At 40.4% G+C, this 11,753-nt stretch overlaps 1 protein-coding gene across 3 annotated transcripts in view; it reads right to left on the bottom strand.

The window, feature by feature from the left end:
• Positions 1–391: 391 nt before the first annotated feature.
• Positions 392–11,753, bottom strand: part of nhsl1b (NHS-like 1b) — a 116,365-nt gene continuing 105,003 nt past the window's right edge. For 2 of the 3 annotated variants that reach the window (XM_041250476.1, XM_041250478.1), the window contains exons 5-8: positions 10,603–10,734; positions 5,303–8,710; positions 4,133–4,259; positions 392–1,933 (exon numbers count right to left, since the gene is read on the bottom strand). In XM_041250476.1, the coding sequence (XP_041106410.1) occupies positions 1,237–1,933; positions 4,133–4,259; positions 5,303–8,710; positions 10,603–10,734 (4,364 nt within the window). In that variant the 3' untranslated portion in view covers positions 392–1,236. The remainder of the gene's footprint in view (positions 1,934–4,132; positions 4,260–5,302; positions 8,711–10,602; positions 10,735–11,753) is intronic. The other variant, XM_041250477.1, reaches the window with a different exon arrangement.

Below are 11,753 nucleotides of genomic sequence, written 5' to 3'. Positions count from 1 at the left end.
TCAAAAAGTTAGCAAGTCATATCAGTTGGTCAAAGTTCAATTTAGATCAAAACAAAACAGTCATTCTTCGAGTTCAAATTAAGAAGTTCTTTTAAAATGGCGTTATTTTGATGATTATACTATATATATTATATATATATATATATATCTATATATAATATATATATATAGCATAATTATTATATATATCTATATATATAAACAATTTGTAAAACAATATTTTAAGAACCTCACGTTTAGACAAAATTTGATTTAGAATAGATCTTTCCAAAAAGTTTAAAAATGGATTTACACAAAAGTGTGAGACCGTCACGGTATTATAACAAAATTGTTTTTGTGGAGTACCGAAAAACGCCTCGACAGGAAACCAAAAAAAATGGTCATTAAAAACTTTTACAATATGTGTTTAAACCCTTTCCATTTTAGATATTGCTACAAAATGATTAGAGGCCGGATTTGAGGCCTGTGTTGATGAGCCATCAACAGGTGTTATTGCAAGAGTATTCATTGTTATCAAAATATTTATGCACTACAAAAATACACCACTTGAAGGAAGAAGGGGTTACATTTTCCATGGTGGAGTATTGGGAAGCAATATTTTCTTTAAAAAAAAAAAATAAGGCTGATGTAGTATTTTGCACCATCTATTCTAAGAAGCAGCTTTGCAGTGCATCTCACAATTCAATGAAAAAAAAAACCACAAAACACAATCTTGTTACCTTTGCTTGTGCATTCTTACATAAAGTAATTCAATATTTTCCTTTTGTCAAAATTCTAGAAGAAACAGCTTGCCTTCAGTTCCAGCCCGGCTACTTTCTTCAAACAGTAGCACCACTCATGTCAGCTCAACCTAAACAAATATAAACTTGACACTACCTGAAAACGTACACCCCTTTACCACCTATTGCTCAGTTACAACCTATTTCTGCCTACTGTCATTTCCTGCAAAGTAATTTATGAAAATAAACAAAAACATTGCAGTCACAATTCATTTGAAATCCTTAACCTAAAAAACAGACACGAAAAATAGTACATTTTTGCAGGCAAGCTCTTCCTTCTGTTTACAGTTCATTTTCTCCCAGAGCCTTACCTCTCTAAAGCAGTTACTATTAGGCTTTGTGCGGGACAGTCCTGGCCCTAAGCAAGCTTGCTTCTCTTTAAAGTCTCAAGCTTACAACAGTTCTCACAGAAATGTCCAAATTTAAATGTCCCCCAGCCCTTAACTGCTTTGTTCCTTCAAGTGCCATTGCAGTTCTCAGGGGGATACATTTTCTCTGAATTCTCAGAGCAGTCTATTTGGGGACTAGTCTCTTCTTTCAATGGCAAAGTATATACTGAGTTCTGGCTGCTTTGATTCCAGCTTGTGGGCATTCCATTCACATTCCCCAAGCTGGAAGCGGACTGTGAGTGAATTGATTCTGCCAGTTCACCTTCTCCCTCACAAATGACTGTCATTGGGCTGCTGAGAATGCGGTTCCGGGCATTGTACCTACTGCTGGCAGCCGATGGAGGCGTGCGTGAGCGACTGTACTTGGTGCCTGAGAGGAAGGCACTCCTGGGTAGAAGCCCCTCGGTCTTGACCCATTCATCCTGGGCTGACTTGTTCTTCCCAGGGGAACTGCTAGGGCTGTCAGGGAGATCCAGAGTGGACTCTGAGCATGTCCTCTGGAATTTGGGAGCTGTGTTTTTCAGCATCTCTGTGGCAGACATGCGGAAGCTGGTCTCGGAGCGGCTGCCCTTCTTCAACAGTAGGGCCTTGAAGGTGTCACTGCTGGTGGCAGATTTGCGTATGCTGCGCTGGATGGAGCCTGTCTGACGGTGTGGCGAGGCCAGGATGGGGACCCCACAGGTGGGCGTGACAGGGGGAGATGTGGAGTGGTTCCGCGCATGGTCCTCCTCAGAGTCCTTCCTCCCCAGAACTCTCCTTTTGGATCTGGGAATTGGAAACAAAACAATCATTTTTGGGGAGACGTTTGGTTTTCTTCATAAAAACAAAATAAATACTCATAAACAGCATTATTTATAATGTATTCTAGCATCCATTAGGGAGTAAACTGTATTATTTATAGTTTTGGATCCAGATATATTGAATAGACACTATTCTTGGAAGAGACTAGCACAGTTACTAAGCTTTTGCTACAGTGCAAGCATTTCTAAAAGGAATTAAAAACATTATTTACAAACTAATTTTTTTTATACTGCCTGTTTTAAGCCACGCCTTCCATGAGGCACAATCTGATGCAGCACAATGTTAACATTTTAAATTATCCTGAATCCAAAACAATGCTTTATGCCTTTTTAAATTAGAAATACCAAAAATTGAAAGCGTAGAAAATGAACACTGGCACTGTAGGGTTAGGAGAGTACTGCGATGTATCACGATTTTCTCTTAAAGAACTAAACTAATACTTCAAAAGCTGAATTACACTATCAAGATATTAACATCTTTATTGCTATTGAAAAAAAAAGAACTGCGATAAATATTTCATAATATATACAGTAAAATACACTAAAACAAACCTGTTGGGGTCCAAGCCTTTTGTTCATTAGATCTAGGGACTTGCTATAGCAAAAGGACAATCAAAATGAACTATAAACTGTTGGAGTAAGTTACTCTAGAAAGGTGAATGATACCACCACTTCCCACAAAACCAAACCAGGTAACTACAGATCAAAACGCCTGACTTCCATTATATGTAAACCTACGGAAACTATAACATCCAAAAAGAAAAAATGACCTATATGCTAACAGTATCCTGGGAGACAGTCAGCATGGTTTTAGGAAAGGGAGATCATGTCTAATTAACCTGCTTGATTTTTTTGAGGATGCATCATCGACAATGAATAACTGCAAAGCATATGACATGGTCTATTTAGATTTCCAGAAAGCTTTTGACAAAGCTCTGCATAAAAGATTAATTCTCAAACTGAACGCAGTAGGGATTCAAGGAAATGCATGCACATGGATTAGGGAATGGTAACGTACAAAACAGAAAGTACTGATTAGAGGAGAAACCTCAAAATGAAGCAAGGTAACCAGTGGTGTACCACAGTGATCAGTATTAGGTCCTCTGCTATTCCTACATTAATTAGATTAGGTTCTGGTATAGTAAGCAAAATTGTTAAATTTGCAGACGACTCAAAAATAGGAGGAGTAGCAAACACCGCTGCAGCAGCAAAGGTCATTCAAAATTATGTAGACAAGATTCAGAACTGGGCAGACACATGGCAAATTTCATTTAATAGAGAAAAGTGTAAGGTACTGCACGCAGGCAATAAAAATGTGCATTATAAATATCATATGGGAGACACTGGGAGACACAATCTATGAAAAAGACCTAGGAGTTTATGTTGACTCAGAAATGTCTTCATCTAGACAATGTGGGAAAGTTATATAAAAGGCCAACAAGATGCTCGGACACATTGTGAAAATTGTTGAATTTAAATCAAGGGAAGTAATGTTAAAACTTTACATTGCATTAGTAAGACCTCATCTAGAATAGTGTGTTCAGTTCTGGTCACCTCGCTACAAAAAGGATATTGCTGCTCAAAGAAGAGCGACCAGAATTATTCCAGGCTTAAAAGGCATGTCATATGCAGACAGGCTAAAAAAACTGAATCTGTTCAGTCTTGAACAAAGAAGAATATGATGGGATCTGATTCAACATTCAAGATTCTAAAAGATATTGACAATGTCGACCAATTGGACTTTTTCAACCTGAAAAATGAAACAAGGACCAGAGGTCACAAATGGAGATTAGATAAAGGGGCATTCAGAACAGAAAATAGGAGGCACTTTTTTTACACACAGAATTGTGAGGGTCTGGAACCAACTCTCCAGTAATGTTGTTGAAGCTGACACCCTGAGATCTTTCAAGAATCTATTTAATGAGACTGGGATCAACAAGGTACTAACAACCAAATGAGCAAGATGGGCCAAATAGCCTCCTCTCGTTTATAAACTTTGTTATGTTCTTAACATGCAAGTAGGAAAAAAGACCAGGGTTTAGGTGCATGGCTTGGTCTTTACACTGTTTTATTCAGGATGTACTGCCGCTCTAGTAGAAGAATGTTTTTCAAAACGTGCAGTTAGGAGTGGAAAACAGGATAGAAAATGTAGCAAGACAGTTACCTGTGTATAGCTGCAAACAGATCATCTGTAGTTCTGGGTCTAGTTGGTGTAACCATCTCTTCAGAACTTTCTCCACAAGTACTTGATACTGGAGATAGGTTAGCTGTGTTTGTTTCAAAAACCTCACCTGCGAAAGATATGGTTTGTGTATTGTAAATACAACAAAAAAACATACTAATGATAAACTAAGGGCAAAGGCCCAAGTATTTTACTATCCCATATTTCTGCCCAATTTTTCATTCCATTCCCTCCCCTGTATTCTCATAACAGCCCCACTTGGGTTGGCTGGTGCAGATTTCTCTCCAGTTTTCCTCCTCCACTCATGTCGGACATTTGCCCTTTCCAATTAAAAAGGATGGAGGGCTGTAATCCTGCAGCAATCAAATCACTGGTCTGAAACTGTGCTGAGAAAATACAAGAAAAAATAAGTGTGATCCTAGAGGTAATCACACATGCAGTGCCAGCGGTACCTTACAGCACACACTGTAAGAGAATGGAATATTTGCATTCTTCCAAAACAGGCTAGCTTGGGCTCCTGAACAATGTTGTGCATCGAGGGTCGGATTCAGCTGGAGGCAAAATCAATTCTTGATGAATTATATTACCCTTGTTAAAGAAAGAACTTTTAGTTCCAGTCACAATAGATACAAGCTAAATAAATAGTAAGATACATAAAATATAAAAATAAATTACAGAAAACAGTAAGAGCTTTCTAGTGTACACTGGCCACAATGGAATGATTCAGTTCAGCACGCAGCAAAGATAAGAAATTATCACCCTCCACACATCCCTTTAACTGTTCGGTAGTTTAATAGAAATCAAGCTGGCATTGCCCAGTAGGATTGTGGATTTTTTTAGCAGTGCAGCACTAAATTGACGAGTACTTGAGAAAGTACTTGTCTCTTTGTTCTAAAGCACAGATCAGAGTGGCCTATAAACTTATCTTGATTCTGTATATAACAGGTGGTAGTAATACTGCTACAACTGTTTGGTAGCTGTGATATCTTAACAAAATATTGCATTGTGTGCATCATTTTTTCTATCCTTTTTTGTTAACTATACATTACACAGAAACAAAAGAAAGTAAGTAAACGGATATAATTACTATTTGCACACTGCTTTCGTCATAATTTCTGAACATTAACACTATTAATAATATCAATAACTTACCACTTTCATCTTCATTGGAGCTTATGGATCCTGACGCGCTGCTGCCTCCATCAACATCCAAAATATTTTTGTTGTCTGAAAGGGTCTGTTCCTCCTGCTGGACAAGAAAGGTCTGAATCTTCCAAAAGCCATCTGCAGTACTCTCACTGGAAAGAGAGTCACTGGCTACAGGAGTGGAGCTACCAGAATCTGTCTCCTCTCCACTCGGTAGCACCTTGAGTGGGCCATTCTCCACCTCACTGTTTCCAGTAGTAATTGAAACACTGCTCTGAGGGCTTAGGACCTTTGTTACACATACTTTGGTCAAGTCTTGATTCTCTGATTTGCTCGACAATGTCTGCCCAGGCGGCACAATAAGGGTTAGGTTGGGTTTCTTTGAAAAGACAAGCAGTATCTTTTCAGGAGGGGTGGTGTTGCCTGCTTTGCTTGGAGATGCTTCGTTCTCCTGAAGTGAGGTTGTGTTAGTGCAAGGCTGAAGCTCATCTGTTGTACCTGAGAAGACATCCGCCTTATTCGATATTGTTGGCATTTCAGACATGCTATTGCTAGTGGCTAGACCCAATTTTGCCTCAGAGATCTGGTCATCCTTAGCAATAATTACCTGGAAGTTCTTAACCACTGTTGGTGGTTTCTTCAAACCATTTACCTTGGAACTAGTTTGCAATGAAGTTGGATGCTCCAGTAATTTAGGCTTTTCCGGTGATGAATGATTTTGGGAATCAATAAGTTCATGTTTTACCTGATGATTTTGGGTAGTCTTTTCAACTTCTATTAATTCTGGCTTCCTGACAGACCTCAACTGCACCATCTTAAGGGCTTTTGGTGTGATGAGTGGCATCATTGTCTTACTGGATTCAGGCTGATTAGTAGGCCTCTTTCCCTTATCATTGGAAGCAGGATGCTGATTGTTGCAGATACTGAGAGGATGTGTAGGTTTAATGGCATATTTTAGGGCTTTCAGGTTGAGTGGTGGAGCCGGTGGTGGAGCCACAGCAGGTAAAGGGGGTGCAGGAGGAGGAGGAGGAGGGGGAGTAACAGGAATATGAACAGGAAAAATAGGTGGAGAAGGCAGACTGTGGGGAACATCAATTGTAGAGGAAAGATCCAACAGGACCTCCGGTGGAGGAGGAGGGAAGCTGGGAGAAGAGGGGGGTGGAGGTGAGGCGGTGGGTGCAGTTGGAGAGGTTATTGCAGAAACTTGTGGGAGTAGTGGTGGGAGTGGTGGTGCAGGTGGGGGAGGAAACAGTTGAGTTGCAGTAAAGACAGGCAATGGAGTTACCATGGTAGAGCTTGGGGGAAGTGGAGGGGCCTTTGGCGGACCACAGGGAAGAGAAGGATCCATGACAGGGCCAGGAGGGAGAGGAGGAGGGACAGGAGGAGCCATAGGTTGAGTTAATGGAGGTGATGAAGGGGGTGGATTCATGGGGTTAGCATGATTCCTTGGTGTGTCAGAAGTGATTGATGACAAGGATGTAGAAGAGGAGGAGACAGATGATAACAAGGATGACTTCCTTTCAGGCACTTTTGGCTTGGATTTCCCACCTGCAGGTGATATAGACCTCAAGAAGACTGGCACTGGAGTGCCAGCAGTGGGGGTATTAGATTGGCTTGAGTACCCGCTGGATGGCGAGGTTACTCTGTGCACCTTATCAGGAGAGGTGTCCATATTTGTCTTTACGGATGTTCCTGGTCCTTGTTGCGGGTTGAAAACCCTTGACCCACTGGGGAGATTGCCACCATCGCCATAATCCCCAGGAACTGCATCAGCACTTTCCGACCTGAGCTGGTCGTTTTGGACCCCAGTGAAGTCTATGTAATATCCCCAGGCATCAGCGTACTCTGACCTGATACTGCTGGTATCACTCTGAGAAGGAGTGACAGGGCAAATGGAGTAGATGTTTGGCCCGGAGGTGGACATGCCACTGCTGCTGGCACTCACTGTGCTCTGGCTGCGGGAGCGCAACACCCAGGGGTCATCATAGTCACTGGAGGGGCTCTGTTGTGGGGTTGACCCACTCTTGCACTTCGGGTTGGGCTGTAGCGATTGCGCAAAGGTATCTATCAGTGTTTCGTTCAAGATAGGATCATTGGAGTTAGACTTTTTCCCTGGTTTACGTTTTAAGGAGTCGGTCCTAAAAGGGGGCAGAGGTGGCTTCTTTGACTTCTTCATAGAAATGGTACGTGACAGTGACTTATCGCTGTTCATGCTCAACCTGTCATCCTGGCTTTGATGGGCTCTACTTTCATACATACTGTGTCTCGAGTTCCCCATACCACTGGTTCCATACTGGCTTCTGGCTTTAAGCCCAGAGTCGAGATGCATGGAGGTGTAATAACCATCATTGTCCATGGAATACAAGGAGCTTGTGTCAGTTTTATTAGAACTTCTCTCTAAGCTACTATAAATGTGATTGATCGTCGTGGAGCAGCTTGATGTCAAAGACTTATGAGGCAGGACATTCTCAGGTGTGTCATATATCCACTGATCAGCAGGGATTGTGCTCCTGCTTGGGAAACTGCTTTCCGAGTAGCTTGAATCACTTCTTGCATCCTTCATGCTGCAGTCGCTTCTTCCATCCAAAGTACTGCACTGTGATCCTGTCTCTGTGTTATTTCCTGTACTCAAGGACACAGCTGAGTCGCAGCGAGGTGACATTGTTGCAGGGGTAAAAGAAGAATCGTGTTCTTCCTTCAAGTCAATCCCATTGCTCATGGATATAGTACTCATGGGCCTTGCTGGTGCATATGCAGATGCTAGGTTTGTCTGGTTATTTGATTTCCTTGAACTTTGAGAGGTGTGAATGGTTATCACCTCTGTCGATGAGGATAGAGTGGCATTGGGTATGACGCTTGTTGAGTAAGTTGCGTGAGGGGACACCACACAGGCTGGGCTTGTCACTCTGTCGCTTTGGAAGCTTCTTGCTTTCTGGGACCTGGGCCTTGGTAGGATTCCTGTCATGGATGTATTTCTCAAATGGATCACGCTTTCATCCACTTGAAGTTTGCTGATCTGCCGAGGCAAGGTACTGCAAGAGGTCTCTTCAGATTTATATACAGCGCTATCAGGTTTCTCCATTGACTGCAAGGACACCCTTGCTCCAGATCTTGGCAGGCTATGGAAACGCAGGTCACCATTAACTTGTGGAACACATAGGACTCCCACAGTATCACTGACCGTAGACATGTTCCCAGAAGAGTTGGACAGGGACATCTGAGCAGCAATACCTTGTCCCTTCTGTGCGCGAATTCGTCTCACTGATGGCTGCACTATTTTTATTTCTTCTGTCTGACAGCTGGAATCTCTCGTCTCTGATCTCCGCAAGGTAGAGTGCCCACTACCTATTCTACCTAAAGTAGAATATTGACCTGGGATGTACATTGAGTAACCCCGGAGTTCATTATGCCCAGCTGCAAAAAACAAAGAGAGAGAAAATATATTTGTACAAGTATTTTCAACTCCCTTGGTTAACCCCATATAAATACCATTGTCTAAATAGTCCTTTAACAAGATAGAAATCCCTCTGGTCTTTTATCCCAGGAGTGATTTATTGACAACCTAATTAGCATCGTTTTCTGGTCATCCGTAAATCTGCAAAGAGATAAGCAAATGGGCAACCCACCAAATGCTCAACCTAATTCAGAAGGTGCCTACCATGGAAAACCCTACCAAGAGCCAATAAACAACAGCTGTGGCATATGTTTTCTTCTTTTGAACTAAAGAGATTTATTTTACAGACCATCACATTACATTATATAAGTACATCAGATAAAAAAACAACAAAGAAACATATTAACCATAACAAATTATTGACTTAAGTGCACTTTTTTTTTTAAAAGACTTAATTTAAAAGTTGTTATTTCTAAGGAGCATGGAAAATAACATCTTGATGGCACTGAACAGTGTTCTTACATTTCTAAAATGTTTTTTTCTGCATTCCAAACATGTTCTGTAGCAGCTCTATGTACATATATGAGAACTCTTTCCTTGTCACCCAAGCTCTTAAACTGCCAAGGGACAAAGTCACCAGGGCAGTTAGATAGTCAGATGTCAAGCAGGACAAATAATTGTCTGAAGTCATCAACTTAGAGACACAGAACAGCTGACAAAAAACACCACCCACAACAGAAAGGTTAGGCAGAAGCTGTACAAACACCATCAAATTGTAATTTTCACACTATATACTCCTGATGGAAATTACACATGAAGATAACTCAATTCTACCAGCCCGTGGGAGTTGGGCTCTCATCCAGCAGGGCTTGAGGAACAGCTGCAAAGCAAGGAATCCACAGAAATGTTGTAATGGTGTCTGATACCTGACACTTAAGAGCTTTTAAAACAACATGCACCATTTTCTAGCAATGTTGTCCCCCATGCTGATGCCCTTCCCTCCTAACCCACACTCCAGACTAAATTAATGCAATAATACAATCTGTAATAATATATGGGTATGTGCTGATCTACAAATGCAAACCATGGCTTAACCCTGAGGATTTAGTAACATACAGAAAACTATGGCATGCATTTTTAAAATTATTACCAAAGAATAACACAGGATGAAAATGATAAGATGGCCTGAAACATCACAGTATACTAGAGACGCAGAATAATGACGAAATAACTTATGAAGCTGGATTCCCAAATGGCCTAGTTGTAACCGTACTGTTTACCAATATTAGTGCATGATAATGTGTTGGGCATTTTAACACTGACCTACTCAATCTTGTCTCTTTGCTAGCAAACAACTAGTCTAGAAAAATCTGCCAGGGGGTACAAAACACAATTGAACCCAACCCTCACCCCTGTCAAACAGGGCGTGTCTATGGATCGTTTTACACCACAAAACAATGAGATACTGTATAGTATATGCTGTTGTGTGGTACATGCAAGTTATTGGGGGTAGCTCACAAGTACCTATTGCCCGCTCTCTCACCTTTGAAGACGCCTTTTTTTTCATTTCTCAACATACAGGGTTGTTATAAAAAAAAAAACAAGAAAAAAAAAACACTTTTGAATGGAATGTTTAATGTGACTTTTACCACCCATTAACCTCTCATAATATATGAACTCAATTAAACATTCCCTTGATCACACAACTTCAAGTGGTAAATTGATAAACAAACCCTGAAAATATCATTAATACAAACCCTGTGTAAGACCAGAAAAAAATGGACTCTGCTTTATTGCAACCCCCTTTAGAGGCTATCAGACTGTATTTGTATGACGGTTGATAAATGAAATGAATTAATTATAGGAGGCTAATGAAGGTGGGGGGATAGAATACAGTACTGATAAGCCATACCTAGTTCCATCTGGATGTTGTCGGGAACCCCTGTAATTGTCTTTCTCCTTTTGACTTTCTTCGGACATCTTACCACAGTGTCAGTGTTAACTAAGGACCGCCGGATGACGGCCTGACGGTCAAAAGTCTTCCCTGATGTAAAGCAGCAGAGCAAGCAAACAAACCAGTGGTTAATGACAAGCATGCAGAGTTCATGCTGTGATGACAAATACAAAATATGCCCAAACTGTATATTGACATGGTCTGTTAGTGCACGACTACAGCTGAACATTCTAAGTGAAGAATGTGTTCAAGCTCAGAGGATAAGAGGGCATTAAGACGGGATTAAAAGGGCAAACAACTGTTATCGTGATCTTTGTAATAAAAACTAATTCTCATTTGAAAGTTCAATTATCTGTGTAAATAAGGTGTGACTTGGGTTAGGTCTACCATATTAAAAAATTAATATGTTAATAAAATTAAATACAAAGCTCACAATAACAACATTAAGAACAGAAAAATTCCCAACATGCTTGGTTAAATTGTCTATCAAAGCAGTTTGTTAGACTTATTTTTACGTTTAGTGCATAATATCACCGCTTTAAAGCTACCTGAATACATTTAAATCCCAAGCTAGTACCACATCACCTATCATATCGTGTTAAAACTTTTAGTTTGATAGCTGAAACTTAATTTCAGTTAACATTGAAACTCAATTTCAGTCGTTTAGAAATTACAGGTCATACATAAAACATTTTTATTAGCATGGACATCATTTACATCATCAGGTTTACATAATGAATACATTCCAAATTAGATGAATAAGAGATAACATAAAATAAGAGCCCTTGACCTAGGACAGAAGTTTCTCCTAAAGAACTGCAAATATATTTTTTTACCCATTTCAATTGATGTGGGGGTTAATAATCGTGTATTAACATGAGCTTCTCTTAAGCTGTACTGAAGCACTCCTTACAACCTTGTCAATATAAAATAATATAACAACTTTTAAGAAGTATTATAAATGCTAAATGCAACACAAAACACCACAAGAAAATGATGCTGAAGTGATATATACTGTATGCATCTCTCTCTCTCTCTCTCTCTCACAGGTCAGTTCAGGTTTCCTCACATTCCCCTCAAACATGCCTTAGTCTCCAGGTCCATTCAAT

Source organism: Polyodon spathula, chromosome 5 (assembly GCF_017654505.1).
Source record: "Polyodon spathula isolate WHYD16114869_AA chromosome 5, ASM1765450v1, whole genome shotgun sequence".
NCBI classification, from domain to species: Eukaryota; Metazoa; Chordata; class Actinopteri; order Acipenseriformes; family Polyodontidae; genus Polyodon; species Polyodon spathula.
Note: the sequence above shows the minus strand (reverse complement) of the source record. Positions and strands in the feature narration are given on the sequence as shown.